A 16,158-nucleotide genomic window follows, 5' to 3' on the forward strand; every position below is an offset into this window, starting at 1 on the left:
AGAAAAAAATAATAATTTACATTAATAGATTGTCATGCCTAGTCGTGTTTCCTGAAAGAGATCGTGCAATAAGGCACATACGGGAAGTAACCTCTAAATCCCATTGTAGACAAAGGAACAAACGTTTGAGGGGTTGCGTTCAATAGCTTTCTTAAGTTGAGACTTCCTTTTTTATGTACTCTAACGAAAACGCCTTGTTGGTTTTCTCACAAGAACATTTGAATATATATACATATATATTTTTTTTCTTTAAAAACAAACAAGAAAGGGGTGCCAAACATGTTTACACTTTTATTTCCTTGGATTTATTCTAGAGTTATCTAATCTACTTTTAACTATCTATGCAATAAAACTGTAATCCTAATACTACTATAAACATTTAAATATAACTTTTTCTAGTTATATCAAATATAAATACTCACCATTTCAGTTCCATGTCCCATGTTTATAAAGATACTTTTACGTGCTTAGCGTATGGACGAAGGTGCTGTGTTCAAGTATGAGTAAGTGAACTAGTCTTTTTATAATGAAGACGCGGAGGGTTCTGGGGCAGATATACTGATTGCGCTTCTTGTACGATTCACTGCACAAGGCCATTCACCTAACAAAGGCCGAGATGCTTGAATGTGCGTGTGAATACAGTGTGACCAATACTGGCCTGAGGAAGGGAGGGGGAGCTATAGGGGCTAGATGACCCCTCTGTGAGATTAATCGGATTATTCGGTGTGAGGAATGTGGGGGTGGGGGGTTAAAAAACACAGAAGAAGAGGTTGAAAAAATGACCCCCTTACACCACGGAGTATCACTAACAATCCCTAACCCCTACAGTAATCTCTTTTAACAGGTGAAGGCAGCGACCTCGTACCTAGCCCACCCCACTAGCTCTACTCCGCGTGATGGCGTCGCTACCTCAGGTCGTAGCGGTCTGTCCGCGTGATGGCATCGTTACATTAAGTCGTAGTAGTCCTTTCGTGATGGCATCGTTCCCATGGTAACATTATGTCTTAGTAGTCACCACGTAAGGATATCGTTACAGTAAGTGGTGGTCTCCACGTGACGACATCTTTACCATGGATACATAAAGTCATAGTCGTCTATGGCATTGTTACATCAAGTCGTAATCGTCTTTGACATTGCTACATCAAGTCGTAATCATCTTTAGCATCGCTACATCAAGTCGTAATCGTATTTATCATCGTTACATCAAGTCGTAGTCGTAGCCCTCTAGCTTCGGGAGCCGCATACGCTCTTCTTCGATACGCTTGTTGCGCTCCTCGATTTTCCTCTCTTCCCGAAGTTCCTGGATCGTCATCTCGCGCCCTCGGAGCAACTCACTGATAGAAAAAATGGTATCGGTTTCATCATCATAATCTTATAGAGATTTTAATAATATTCGTAAAATAAATATAAGACTACATTCATCAGCGTTAGTAGTCACTGAAATAGGTACCATGGGCAATACCATTTCCAGCGGGGTTTTTCACGTCGTCTAATAGAGGTTACCAGTGGGATGAGAGACGGGACCTCCAGACAGTGCCAGCTTTTTACACCTCTAAGCATCCAACCTGCCCATGAGCCTTAGATTGGATCTCAGGCCCGTACCCAAGGAGGTGCAGGGGGTGGGAACGCACCCCCCACACACACACAACAACCGAAGGCCTTTTTCGGTTCTCAATAGACGTGCTATTTGTAGTCAAAACTTTAATGCATAAGCTAGATCACTCTGGTCTGAAGCCAAATCCGACGATAAACGTCCCGTGGAGATATTTCAAAAGCATAAAAAAATCCCTCTTTGTTCTTTCGGGGGTGGCCAGATTTTTATCAGAGACCTCACACCCCCCCCCCCCCTCCTCCTCCCCCCCCCCAACACCCCCGCCCTCCTCCCCCCCCCCAACCCCAGAAAAATAAAGGTCCACTTTTTCGGATTCCGCACCCCCGCAAGAAAAATCCTGGGTACGGGACTGGTTTTATAAGCTCAAAATTAGCAATAATCCACGACGGGTTTTACAATTGTCTAAAAGTAACTTATGACTCGTTTAATTGTTCTCAAGTGTGTATTTGCAATGCAAAAATCAGTGTGCGTAGAGATAGCGCATGTTCGGGAGACTCACCAGTTTTCGCGGGCACTCTCTGAAAGGTGGTATCACACAAAAGCGGTTTTTCTTTCTTTCTTTTTTTTTGTATTTAAAAATATCTAAGATAGGATCTTCGAGCATGAGGACATATCTGTTATCGAACCCTGGTTTTAAATCCCTACCAGATAAGAGGGCGAGAGACAAGGAGGTCCATGAACCTTTTCACCGCTTCTTAATCATCAGATTTCATTAAACAGCACTAAGACAAAAAAAAAATCTTCTGATGGATTTTCCTACGGTCCATGACTCACCTGTACTCGATTTCTCCATCATTATTGATATCAATGTACTCCATAAGCCGGTCCAGCTGCCTCTGAAGTCAGAGAAATACAATGTTAACAAGTAGATGGGATCACACAACACCATTATAATATGGTTATAACTAAAAAGACTACAGACAAGCTGTAAAAAAAACTAGGTCTGCGTAGGTGTGGCGTAGACAAGTTATAAATCAGTATGTTGAACGCCTCCGTGAAACAGAGGAGTTGTGTTACAATTATAATGCTTTGTTCACGGCACATACAAAAGAGTAATTCTAGCAATCCACGATTATATTCAATCTAAGGAAGTGTTGTTTTGCGTGCTTTTATTAAAACAAAAAAAATATATAAACTGGAGAATGGAAAAGAGAAAAGGGAAAGGGCTTGTGATTTAGGAAAGGAAAATAGGTAGGTCGGAGAAGGGATGGGAAGAAAGGTAGCCCGAGTGTCGGGCCCTTTTATCGTTATAAAATCGCCTGATACTCGGGCTAGAAGAAAGGAGTGTAAAGGAGCTTTGGCTACGTATGTTACTTACCTTCGTCATGACAAGACCAGTTTCTTTCAGGCCTTTGCTGAACTCTTCTCTGGAGATACCTCCGCTGTGGTCCTTGTCAAACTGGTTGAACCAGTCAATCAAGCGTAACCGATTCTCTGAGATGAAGTTTAACAAGATGCGCATACCCGGTGGCATTTCCTTGAAAACATACAAAAATAATTAGGAAATATTAAATGGAGAATATATTATCTCTGTTACAGTGCAATGGCTATGGTTGGAATGTGGGCTAGTAAGCAATAATTTATTGTGGAGATGATAGGGCCTGCGGATTCTCCCTCTCCCACAGAGGCCCGCATATACCAGAACTGAGTCACTTATCATAATCAAGTCGAGCAGCTATGTGAAGATTGACTAAAAAAATTAAAGCAAGTCTATTTTCTACGGAGACGACTTAATAAAAATAAGACGACAACACTCTAAACATAGTTTTCTGAGTAAAGACAAAGTCACATTCAAAGGGACCTCTACCTTGGGCCTTTTGTAGCCACCAATACCACCGGTGATGATTGTGACTCCACGCTCCTTTTCCAGCTCCTTTATTTCGTCAAAAACTTTTGGAGATACGGTTATGTCCTAAAATAAACAAAGGAGATTAAAATTAGAAAAGTTAGAACACGATGCAGTCAGTTTTAATCAAAATTATTCCTAATTGATTGGCTACACACCTCCAAGGATAGGTACTTGAGTTTGTCATGGGCTTTGATGACATTCAGCAAACACTCAACTCCACCATCACCTATGGGATTCTTGCCAACCTGCAGAACAAACACTATACGGTAAAACCAGATAAAAAAGTAACCACAATTTAATAAAGCGTTATGTTTCTATTTACTTCCGGTCGATTACGTAACAAAATCTGATTATTTTTAACGCGAAAAATATTTCAAAGTCAACTGGTGACAATGCGGCTTTAATTGTCAAGGCAGAGTCAGTGCACCCTAGTATGAGAACTACCTTAAGTACGTCAAAAGGCTTCGCCTGTCAGTTACTAATGAGAGACACGCAAGGAACATATGGAGCCAGGATAGCTTAAGAATGCTAGTACGATTGTCTTGGTAAATGGCCCTTTAATTAGGATGGAAGCGATTCCTAGTGTGGTAAATGCCCCTTTACCTTTAAGGCAGTAAGATTAGGATGGAAGCGATTCCTAGTGTGGTAAATGGCCCTTTACCTTTAAGGCAGTAAGATTAGGATGGAAGCGATTCCTAGTGTGGTAAATGCCCCTTTACCTTTAAGGCAGTAAGATTAGGATGGAAGCGATTCCTAGTGTGGTAAATGGCCCTTTACCTTTAAGGCAGTAAGATTAGGATGGAAGCGATTCCTAGTGTGGTAAATGCCCCTTTACCTTTAAGGCACTAAGATTAGGATGGAAGCGATTCCTAGTGTGGTAAATGGCCCTTTACCTTTAAGGCAGTAAGATTAGGATGGAAGCGATTCCTAGTGTGGTAAATGCCCCTTTACCTTTAAGGCAGTAAGATTAGGATGGAAGCGATTTCAGTGTGGTAAATGGCCCTTTAAGGCACTAAGATTAGGATGGGCCGCGATTCCTAATGCGGTAAATGGCCTTTACCTTTAAGGCAGTAAGATTAGGATGGGCAGCGATTCCTTGTGCAAGTTTCTGGGTAGCAAGAAGACCAATGCGATTGTTGCTGAAAATAACACAATTTGAGACGTTATCTGCACCATCAACTATCTTAGGATTTATTGAATTGGACATTCAATAAAATGAGGTAGCTTGGTGGAGGCATAACTGTTATCTGGTTTTGGCAAGATATTGCAAAACAACAGCTCCAAACTGATTGTGACTTGTCTATGGGAGTTACCTTATGTCAAGCTCTTTCAGTGCTTCGTTCCTCTTAAGGAATCTTCCCAGGGCAACGCATCCCAGTAGTGAAAGCCCATTCCATGACATATTGAAGTGTGTCAAGCAGTCGTTTGTCTGATAAAAACATAACAGCTTTCTTTTTTCTTCTTATTTCTTCTTATTTCTACAGCTTTCTTTCTTTCTTTTTTTCTTTCTCGCTTTCTTTCTTTCTTTCTTTCTTTCTTTCTTTCTTTCTTTCTTTCTTTCTTTCTTTCTTTCTTTCTTTCTTTCTTTCTTTCTTTCTTTCTTTCTTTCTTTCTTTCTTTCTCTCTTTCCTTCTTTCTTTCTTAGTAAAATGAGCTAAAACGTCTACTAAAATACCATCTCCAGACCCTTATTAAAATAGACCACTTAAACTAGCTGCAGCAACCACTCTAACAAGAGGCAATTCTTTCTAGAGGGATTGTGTCGATTTGCCGAATACTTCTATAAGATAAAAAGCAACCCTTTCGTTAAGAAATGTTGTACAATGTTTACCTTCAATGCCTGAGCCATTCCTACAGCTCCCTTAAATCGAATACAATTCCAGCTGAGATCCAAGTGCTTGAGCCCGTAGTTAGATGCCTTGGGTAGCAAATAACACATCATCAAAAGAAGTTGATACACAAACCAAGAAATATGCAAAGAAAATAATAACAAAGCTGTTGCTGACTGGGGCTCTGTAGGCCAGTGATCCCTCCTCTCTAAACATACTGCATTAACATTTGATTTGCTAAGGACCCTGGCTTACGGTATTTTCGGTGACAGTTGGTACTATTTTCAGTGTAAAAGCAGAACTTTAGTGACAAGTGAGTGCAATTATAAAATGCGTTGAGCAGTCCGTGTATATATTCAAGCATATTGCCATAACAAAAAACGTGTTTTTTTTTCTCATATGTCATTATGTGACATTATGTTCCATATGTTGCAGATGTACAAACTTGGACAAAAGAACATAAAACGACAGCATGCTATTGCTGTTTTGTCACCAGTGCACAATAGTTCGTAAGCGTGTGCAATATATTTGATTACAAATTGTTCATTTGTGCAACAACAGAAGCCAACATTTGTGGGAATTGGGCTAGGTGTATTGTAGATGTACAAAGCACGTACCACGCCTGCACCAAGGAAGATCCCACCCATCTCACCAATCTCGTTATGACTAAGGTCAAGGTGAATCAGTGTTCTGTTCTCCTTCAAGGCTTCAGCAAAAGCCTTTGCATCCTTGTCTGTTAAATGGTTGGCTTCAACAAGACAATAAGATCAGTTTGGTACAGCTTCAAGGGAATCGTTTCTTATATTCCAAATAATTTGATTGCTTATTAGAACAGAACTTAACTATTAAGCCAGAGGGAGGGGAGGGAGATGTAATGGATGGGGAGCCGGAAAAAGACATAGAGGTGATCACACAGAGTACCAAAAGAGAGTTAACAAAAAAAAAGATTTCATTTCTTTCATGCGTCTGTACTCTAATAATCCATGAAAGTTACAATGAGCCATGATAAAACAAGAGTCGCACGACTTTTCAACCAATCTTGTGCTTTACTAGAATTGTTGTGTAATTTGATATATAAACTAACTATTTTTTAAACCAAATTCTATTACTTACATCTAAGTACTAGCTTTCTTAAGGACTGGTTTTTGTGCAGCATTTTGGCAAAGGCCAAACCTCCCTCAGAGCGTATGAAGTTCATTGATAAGTCCTAAAGCAGAATTAAAAAACCATATGAGCTGATAATTCGTGTACCATTTTTAGCTGAAGTGTGAAACCAGAAAAGATCTATACCCCCAACCTTATTGCCCAACGGAAGAAACTGTCTCAGAGGCCATACACCCTGCACACCTTGAATATCCAACCAAGGTGAGTGACAAGAATACAGCTTTTGTAACAGTAAATAGGGGGGAAGGGGTTAGGGGGAGTCATACTATAGAACTTATCATGTATACGCCAGTCTACAAGCCTGACACAATGTGGCTTGCACTAAGAAATCGTGTTACTTCTTGGATGGCAAACTTGGGTGCAACTCGGGTTTTAGTGGCAAAATAACAACAACAAAAAGCAACTAATTCAGCATTTTTTTTTCTTTGTGGAATAAAGCCATTTGGTAAGTTCTTACGATTTCAGTGATGAAGCAGTTGTCATATAGCATCTCGGCGAGGGCCATTCCCCCAGGACCCCCAATATAGTTGTCAGTCAGGTCCAGATTTTCAGTGTAGGTATTTTTCTTTAAAAAAAAAAACATAGTGAAAAAAGATTTAAAACTTGTTAAACACCCAGTTTATGACCTGGGAAGAATGGGTCAAGTAGACCAAAATCCGATCGTTCCCCATACAAACATCTGTATTTTTCTAGCAATATTGGGTGTATAAACTCGCTCCAAAAAGCACTGTTTTGCGTAGGTATTGACCAAAAAAGGATGTGAAATGGATCCTCTTCTATGATCCCCATGTTTGTATGTCGTTTCTTTAGTCAAAACTCTCAGAGATATTCATGTATGCTTTAGGATACAAACTTTTCGCCTCAGTGTGATCAAGTGTGATATCCAAAGAAATAATGTTAATAAAACATGCAATCAGCCGCATAAAGTACAGAAAAATCGCTTGGTCAATTTGGTGCAATAAGCCCAATTTCTTGGTCCTTTATCATTACTGCCGCTAAAGCAATTTTGGTCTTATAATCCAAAGAGGCTCATTCATACTATCGCTTCAGATTGCATTCAGCCTTGGTCGATATTTTCGTAAAATATCGCATTTTGAAGGGAGTTTTCACACACGATATCACGCAAAAAATACAAAGGTTTGTATGGGAAATCTTTACTTCCGGTGGATTTTGGTCCGATGGGTCAGATACGACCCATTCTTCCCCAGTCATTCCTTAACCTCTGAACTGGCTTATTACAAACCATGAGAGATTTAGCTATTGCTAGGGTCCCTTCTGCTCCTAGTCCATGGTGTCGCATAACAATTCCAGGTTCCTTTAACCTTTCTGTAAGAAAGGTCACTGGTACCAAATCTATAAAAAAAGCAAACTTGGTTACTAAGTAATTAGTGTAGCAGACTCAGATATGTCCTTATTTATCCATTATAAGTTCTATAAAAAAAAATATAATAAACAAACGTTCAGAAACAAATATGTCTATGCTTATCTTTACAGCACTGAAAATGTTTTCTTACCTTTTTCCTTGCATAGCTTTATATAAGAATTCTTGCCAGATGGATCAAACACCCGTGGTTTCACTAGAGAGTATAACAAAATCAACTAGTCATCAGTGGAGTGCGGAAGGAGTCCAGATAAGAGAAAGGGGAATATAACCTATAGGAATCTTGGATATTAGCACGATAGGTGGGGTCAAAGTTATACGTTCTGGTGTTATGACCTCATTTTTGGGGGTCCAAAAACTGAGTAAGAAAAAAACTTTCTGCATATTTTTTTTGTAAAATAAAAAGCTATTTTGCACAGTTGCATTATTGTTAAACTTAATACTTTGGAAGGTCAGGATTTTTTTAGGTGGTATAGAATTTTGGTATGTGAAATTAAATTAAGGGAAGCATGACCAGCGTTTTCAAGGGGTGTGGTCATCCTACCCTAGGGCCTTATCAGCATTGGAAAAAAAGGATTACAGTAATAGAAAAACAACTACTGTTGAATAAACATGAACTATCAAAACTTTTTTTCCATTTTTAGAATGTTAAAACCCTCTTGGTGATACCAAAGAATCATATCAGCTAATGGGTCAGTAATGCATGTCTTTGTCTCTTTACCCCTTTATAACTCTTTACCTGGAAAATCCTCCTCCAGGTCTGTCTCAAAATCAGAACTTTCATCAGAAAGAACAACATCTGCAAAGCTAGGTACTCTTGTAATCTGCACATCATCTGCTGCCTTGTCATCATCATCATTATCTGACTCCTCAAAGGTGACCATGGTGGAGATGGAGCCTGGTACTAGTGGCATTCCCTTCATTGCTGACCTCCTTTTTTGAGTTCTCGTTATCCAGTATTGGGCTTCAGAAATTTGATTCCCATTTGCATCTAGAAAATAAAAAAATAATAAAAGTCTTCCATAATGATTTGAACGAATAAGCAAACTAATCTAAATAGGTGTCCTCTCCCTAATAAGGGCCACCTTGACCTTAATTTTTGGAATAAGTTCCCCCCTTGTCTTCCCCTTTAAAAATTGACGACAAAAACACCACTTGAATAGTCCAAATTTTTATTTTATTGAGCTTGTTTCAGCTTATCCCAGATGAAGCACCCTGTCCTCAGTAAGCGCCCCATCTCAAATAAGAACCCCCCTCCTAAAAAAAGATCCCAACAAAATTTAATAGTGCCATTATACATTGAGGTAAACAAGGCCCTGGCTAGAAGTGGGAAAACGGGCAGTGGGGAACAGTTGCTCCAAGTTGATTTACAGACATAATGTAAGCACCTTATGCAGCATGGGGGTAACAAAGTAACTGCCTTCTTATCCAAGATTTCTCAAGGCTGAAGAAGGGAGTTAAATCTGTGGGTTTTAGATCTCATACTTTTACATCAAAATTTATTTCTGAAGTAGGCGGAGCAATAGCCCTCTGCAACCTTTTTTTCTCTCATTATTTCAATACTTGGAAAAAAAAACTAAAAAAAAAACTCACCAAAGAATGTATCTTTTCTTGGTTGTCTTATTGGAGTGAATAATTCATTTCGTCTTAGATCATCAGCTCTGGGATCACCATCCCATGCAATATGGGTAGATTTCTTTGGTTTTCGTTCACTTTTTTGACTTCTTTTCCCTTTGCCTTTTCTTGGGGAGTTGGTCCTGCATTGATAAGTTAAAGTGAAAAAAAAAATTGCAGGCTTTGCTTCTCAAACTGCCACAGGTCCAGGGTCACCCTGCTCATCAGGTCAGTCCTGTCTCTCATTAAACTAGTATACATCATTACTAAAAATGCACTTACCTCGGAGTAGTTTCAGAATTACTTGCATTTTCTGTGGCACAAATAGCTGACTTTGGCCTGGTATATGTACTGATAGGAAGTTCGTAGAAACCCACAGTAGTATTTGGTCTCCGTGGTAATGGGCTTGGAGTGCATCTTGGTGGAGATGGAGTGAAAGGCTTTGATGACTTGTTGATATGTTTCCCAGGGGCTGTAACTGGTCTTATAATAACTTGAGGTATATTCTATAAGAACAAAAAATAAAACACACGCAAATTTTTTTAAGAGAATGTGTGTTTGATTGACAAGCAGTATCACATTTGAGGCGATCAGTCAGGCCTACTAAGGCTAAGGCAATCATAAACTTGGGCAACAGATCTGATTTTATAATTTTAACACTTATTTTGAACGTCTTTATACAAATTAATCGTCAATTGAATTTACAACTTTTCTGAAAACTATTTTTTGTCGATTGTTTTTGTTTACGTTCGCAGCAAACACCTAATTGAATAACAAAAATTTAAAGGCAATTAGGCCGACAATGCGCCCGCGAGAAAATAAAATGACTGTATATTATAATGTCATATAAACAAAAAATATTGTAAAGATTTCACTTCATATTTCTTTGTGATTAAATACGTAATTAAAAATCATTTAATAAGCATTGCCCTCTTGACAACCATGACCGCGCGCCAAAATAAACAGTTGACCGGTTTGTGGATATGACTGAATGAATTCCTCTACTCGCTAGGGCAAAAGAATGCTCAATGTCCCAATTAGATTTACTCAAGAGACATCATTAACACTAGAAGAGTTGCTAAATATCATACTTCATGGGCCTAAGAGCCTTAAAACCAATAAAATCTGTCTAATTATCTAAAGTCAAACGTTTCTCTGACCTGGTATTGGCGAGATATTGCGTGTCGATTGTGGCTTCCGTTTCCATAAGAGCTACTAGTCTTCATATCCTCTAAAAAAGCATGTTCTACCAAAGAGATGAGTATTAACAATCATTTGGGGTTCTATCTAGGCCTAGAAGCCATAGACTGAGCCCGGTTAGGGTTAATTGTTTAGCAGCATGCCGGCATCAATAAAGATTTTGTGGATGTGTTCTGGAATGCACAACTGCTGATATAAGGGGGGGGGGGGGGGGGGGGGGGGGAGGGAAGGGGATGATCGAAGATGCGCTAGCGTGGAATAACACACAAAAAATTAAGGTTCCAAACGCCTTTATGGAGAGTCCAAGAAATCTATGTAATGAAAATTCTAACCCAGAGGTTGATGATGATGACGACAATCATGATGACAATAATGATGATGATGACAACGATTCTACGGAATCAACATTGGCCAATAGAATGTATCTTATGCAGTTTCATGAATTTGCGATTTATTGTGAAAGGCCTGATTGTGACATTCATGCCACGACAGTTGTTTTTATTTAGTTTCAATTTTGCCTAGTTTGCAAGCATTTATCTTTGAATTTTTTTTTTTATAATATACTCTCTAGGTGTAAGAAAAAAGAAGAAAAGATCTCGTCAAAATAACAAGGAATGCAACCCCACACGTTTTTATTTTTTTTATTTTTCGAATATGATTATCGTCACCTATAGAAATACAATCTAGACTTTGTACCCCTATTGGGCTCGCACAACTTCCTAACAGAATATTTGGTTGGATAATGAACCATCTCTACTGACGTCATGAATTCACAACCATGAAAGAACCTCCATGATTGGCTGATGCTGTCGTACCACAAACTATCTATACGGACCTACATACAGAGAGAGCTCATCTTTGATCCCCCGCCAAACAATGTGGGGTTTATAGGTTTTGAGATTGGGAAACATCACTGTTTAGCCGATCTCTAAACCTGAAGGTTTTGTTTCAGTCATCTTTGTTTTAAGAGTTTCCCTTTGAACATCAAATTGTAAACAGCTTAGAGCGAAATTTATACAAAATCGCACTAACGTCACTGCTTGATTCATATGGAAATCACCATCTCCGGGAACTCGCTGCGAAAGAGAAAAATCACAAAGATGAGTTCTGAAAGCGATATTCCCTCAGATACTGGTAGTGTTACCATCGAAGGAGGTTGTATCCAGGATACATCTAGCGAGGGAAGTTTAGAATCATTGAATTGCGAAGAGCCATGTACTAGCGGGCTAGCAGAACAACAGGAAAGAAATGTGGTTGAAAACATTGAGGCGATCACTGTACCGAAAGACGAGGACGAACTTTCGAACCAAGAGGAAAACGATGATGATCAAACCACAGAATTACTTCCCAAAACATCGGCTCAAGAAACCGACTACCAAAACAGCGAAACAGTAAGCACAGAGTCGTGCGATTCTCAGGGAGAAAGATTGGTAATTCACGCGGACATTGAAACAGCCAAGGTAATTTCCTCACATATGTTGTGATGGTTATCGAGCAAACTAACTTCTTGTCTTGTTTACCTAGTTCTGATTTACAATCATTTTTTTATGAATTGGTAGGTACTTTTAGTTTTGATTAACAATAATTTGGAAATCCTTAATAGCTCAAAAGGGAAAAAAAACATTTTTTTTCCTTCAAAGCAGGTACTAGTTATTAAAAAGGCTTTTAGTTTTAACAAATACAAAAAAAGATCTAAAAAAAAAATGCCTTTTATTTTGCTTTAGCAAAAATTTTACCCGAGTTTCACATTTTGCATAGAAGTATATTTTCTTTTGTTCAATGGGTTGCTTACATTGTTTACTTTCAAATAATTAAAATTAATGTATTTTGTTTGTTAAGGTGCAATTTGTTGTGACGTTCATTGCAACATAAAAAATAATCCTTATCTTGGTTGATGTAGATAGCCATGTAAAAGCACATTTTATCTGTTTGTTTTTTTTCTACCAGGTACTTATTGTGAAAGGTGAAGAAAACCTGAAAGTTATGATTAATGCAGTAAAGGACAATGTTCAAGATGCAGCAGAGAAATTTAGAGGAAACTTTCAGGATGCTTCCACTAAATTCCGTGGCCATGTCAGTGATGCTACCGGAAGGGTACAGGAAGGTATGCACCAGACATCAGAAAAAGTCCAAGTCATGTTCAAGAACGTCAAAGATAACGTTTCTGGAACCATGCATGAAGCTGGTGAGAAAGCAGAGAAGATCAGAAAGCGAGTGATCGAAGCTGGTAGATCAGGCTGGTATACGCTGTCGCACATTGAGCTTCCACACTGGTTGAGAGATAATGAGTTCCTAGAAGACAGTCACCGCCCACCACTGAATTCCTTCAAGTCATGCTTTAAAAGCATGTTCAAGATTCATACTGAAACAGGCAATATCTGGACCCATTTCATTGGCTTTCTGGCCTTCATTGCTGCAATGTTGTACATGTATATACGCCCAGTCAGTGCTGATAATCCATTCCCTAAAGACTGGACGGAAAAGTTGGTGTTTGGAGCATTCTTTGCTGGTGCTATCCTATGCCTTGGGTTCTCTTGGATTTTCCACACCGTCTACTGCCATTCTGCTAATGTTTCTAAAGTATTCAGCAGGTGTGTGGAGTTATTGTAGCTGGATTCAAATCCATGTCTCCTCACCACCATGATCAATCGATTCTCAAATGGTTTATAATGCGATGGTGAAAGCATGAAGGCCATTGATTGGTTTAGACAGCTGATTGACTACACACTTTTTCCGAACCTTTGCCCAAGTTTGTCATAAGTCATTTACATTTAGATATTTTTGTTTAACTTTCTATCCTTTACTCTAGATTGCAAATGTGGAATACAGCATTTAGCTTCTTAGAGTTCGACAAATGTTTTGACCATTTCCACCATTTAAATTGGTGGTAGAAGCAGTACATCATAGGTAAAGTTAGATTGCCTGGGACCTTTTATCGCTGTTTATATATTGGACTGATACATAAGTTTATTATACAGGCTTGATTACTCTGGCATAGCCCTGTTGATCATGGGTTCATTCATCCCACCGCTGTACTATGGCTTCTACTGTGACACTACGACACGGAATGTCTACATGGGTGTTACTGTGTCCATGGGGTTGCTCAGTGTACTTGTGTCGCTCTGGTCAAAATTCAACACCCCAAAGTACAGATGCCTCCGTGCAGGTAACAGAGACAATCATAATTTAGGTTTATCTAGTTACCCTGACAGGGTAGGGTATTTTTATATTTTGAAAAAAACATTTAAGTACCACTTTTAATATTTTTATCTTCTACTAAATCCTGGCTGATATATTTTTTGGCAATGAAGTTCTTTATATTATTTTTCAATACAAAATTCCAAAAAATGCTGTGCACATTGAAAGTATGTATTTGTATGTATTATTTTATATTTAATAGCTCAAACAAATTTCAAGCAAGTTCCAATTCTGTTATATCTCTTGTTTAACAGGTGTTTTCCTCACATTTGGCTGCTCTGGAGTTGTGCCTGCCATTCACTTTGTTGCAGCACATGGTGTTGCCATTGCTCACCGTCAAGCATCAGTTGGCTGGATGGCCCTCATGGGCTTACTCTATATTCTTGGTGCTATAGCATATGCTTCAAGAATGCCGGAGAGATTCTTCCCTGGTCGTTTTAACATATGGGTAAGAGCTTCACTTCCAATTTGCTTTGAAAAAATAATTTTACATACATTCCAGCATGGTAAAACTGTAGAAGTAAAACTGGTCAAGTAGAAATTGCATAATGACTGCATGATGTTTAGACATGACTCTATTTTACAGACAGTCAAAGCCAAAATACTGAAGGGGGACTTTCTCAAGCTAAAAGAAAATAAAAAACAAATATTAGGGGCTGGAAAGTATACCCCCTTCAATTTTGGTGAAACATGGCTGTCTGTAGTCCTCCTTTGAACCATTTTGGGGATACAATTCATGCCTCTGAAGTTTTGAAAAATATTATTTGTCTTTCAGTTCCAGAGTCATCAAATCTTTCATGTCCTTGTGGTGGCCGCAGCAGCCGTTCACTTGTATGGGATATGTCAAATGGCCTATTACCGATTCACAATAGGCTCTGTCTGTCACTAGTCTGGTTTCAACTAGGCTACGACCATGGCTTTGACATTTGAGTCCATGTATCTGCACCATTGTATATACAGCAGACCAACCAGGTGTTATTGTTCATCGCTAACTTATGAACATGACATCATTTAGAGTGTATTATAGTACAACCAAAAAAAACTCGAAAATAAAAACCTGGAATATTTATCTCAGCCAAACTTAGGAGATATAATTTAGTGAATATAGCATAATTTCTTTACCAGGTTTACTGATGGTTGGGAAACAATACTATGAATACCTATTTTAGTCAGTCACCATTTTGTTACCCTAGCAAAGTACCAAGTGTGAATCCATTTCCATTGGCAGATGTGAAGAAGCTGTTGTGTTATTTTCGATTGAATTTGGTAGAAAAAGTATAAGATTGTAATTTTAGATGGTTATTTTGAAATTTCTTCTCATAATTTGTCTTCCACTTTGGTTGAAAACAATAACAAAGGTGCGTCTGACAAGGACTCTTTAATTATAGTCTAAATATTAGTTGAATTTAAAGTAAGACTAAGTTTTCCATATAGTAAGACTAAGTGAATATCAATTATAGAGCAACGTCACGGGGATCGTGTGTACTTTTCGTATTTGTGTTGGTGTACATCCCAACTGCTGTAATACCAGACTTTTAAACCACGGTTGAAAACTGCGGCTAGTTATTGCGGTTGCCGACCAAAGCTACCTAAATTCAATTGTTGTAATAGTTATTGACATGACTGTATAAAGGCCCATCCTATACATTATTATAAAAGCTTTCAAAGGTGAATTCTCATCCTATGCACTATACTAGATGAGTTATATGAGACCCAGAGGTTATATGCTGTTCACTGGGGAGAAATTAAAATCTGGGTTATTAATAGGACATTTTGTTTTTAGGACATATTTTTTTGTAAATAGTAGAAAACACAAACATGATTTGAAATATCAGAAATATGCATGCTATCGAAATGGTTCACGGTGTATCAATGAATAGTTGCAGTTACAGAGCTTGTGCTGTTAGTTAGACCTGAGTCACTATCCCTTCAGCGTATAAGTGTTCTGGACTCCCTGGTGGAGTAGTTTTCTCACAAACAGTTCCCGGAGTTTTAACGGGGTTCCCTGTTGTTGAAAGTTTGACGTCACAGAAAGGGTTCATTCATCCCAGACTTTGCCAAATGGTGTGGTCGGACTGTACCGCCATCTTTGTCGAATTTATTCTCGCACAGCAAATCAATATATTGTTCCTGGTTCAAAGTCTAACTGAATTTAAAGAGAGAATAGCTTTTATCATGTAAAATTATTCGCTATATTGTATATGCACTACTGCCTACAAAGTGGAAAAATAAAGCAAGACATATTTGTTCTCGTGCTTTATTAGAAATTGATTTTACTATGAGTTAACGCTAAAGAATTCCAACAAACTGC

At 38.6% G+C, this 16,158-nt stretch overlaps 2 protein-coding genes across 2 annotated transcripts; one reads left to right on the forward strand and one right to left on the reverse strand.

Moving 5' to 3' along the window:
* Positions 1-278: 278 nt before the first annotated feature.
* On the reverse strand, positions 279-10,835 carry LOC5507469 (leucine-rich repeat-containing protein 74A). The gene is made up of 17 exons (XM_001628055.3): positions 10,610-10,835; positions 9,732-9,955; positions 9,429-9,592; positions 8,575-8,826; positions 7,969-8,031; positions 7,698-7,807; positions 6,912-7,019; positions 6,404-6,497; positions 5,908-6,038; positions 5,293-5,379; positions 4,775-4,890; positions 4,522-4,600; positions 3,617-3,706; positions 3,420-3,524; positions 2,931-3,089; positions 2,387-2,448; positions 279-1,334 (listed from the first exon to the last, which is right to left on the reverse strand). Exons 1-17 carry the CDS (start codon positions 10,673-10,675, stop codon positions 1,199-1,201), a joined length of 2,046 nt encoding a protein of 681 aa, XP_001628105.2. The 5' UTR covers positions 10,676-10,835; the 3' UTR covers positions 279-1,198.
* A 621-nt stretch (positions 10,836-11,456) lies between these two features.
* On the forward strand, positions 11,457-16,085 carry LOC5507483 (adiponectin receptor protein 1). Its single transcript, XM_032376108.2, has 5 exons — positions 11,457-12,109; positions 12,597-13,240; positions 13,628-13,815; positions 14,102-14,295; positions 14,623-16,085. Exons 1-5 carry the CDS (start codon positions 11,699-11,701, stop codon positions 14,734-14,736), a joined length of 1,551 nt encoding a protein of 516 aa, XP_032231999.2. The 5' UTR covers positions 11,457-11,698; the 3' UTR covers positions 14,737-16,085.
* The last annotated feature ends 73 nt before the right edge of the window (positions 16,086-16,158 follow it).

The sequence above is a fragment of the Nematostella vectensis genome, chromosome 6, assembly GCF_932526225.1.
Source record: "Nematostella vectensis chromosome 6, jaNemVect1.1, whole genome shotgun sequence".
NCBI lineage: Eukaryota > Metazoa > Cnidaria > Anthozoa > Actiniaria > Edwardsiidae > Nematostella > Nematostella vectensis.

Bases quoted from the DNA above. Each gene is read 5' to 3' on its own strand.
- LOC5507469 (XM_001628055.3), bottom strand. From the start codon at position 10,675: ATGAAGACTAGTAGCTCTTATGGAAACGGAAGCCACAATCGACACGCA. The intron at 7,808-7,968 runs GTAAGAAAACAT...CTTTTTTTATAG, and splicing joins AAAGCTATGCAAGGAAAAAG to ATTTGGTACCAGTGACCTTT. The intron at 5,380-5,907 runs GTACGTGCTTTG...TTGCTACCCAAG, and splicing joins TCTTCCTTGGTGCAGGCGTG to GCATCTAACTACGGGCTCAA.
- LOC5507483 (XM_032376108.2), top strand. From the start codon at position 11,699: ATGGAAATCACCATCTCCGGGAACTCGCTGCGAAAGAGAAAAATCACA. The intron at 13,241-13,627 runs GTGTGTGGAGTT...TTTATTATACAG, and splicing joins GTTTCTAAAGTATTCAGCAG to GCTTGATTACTCTGGCATAG. The intron at 14,296-14,622 runs GTAAGAGCTTCA...TTTGTCTTTCAG, and splicing joins CTGGTCGTTTTAACATATGG to TTCCAGAGTCATCAAATCTT.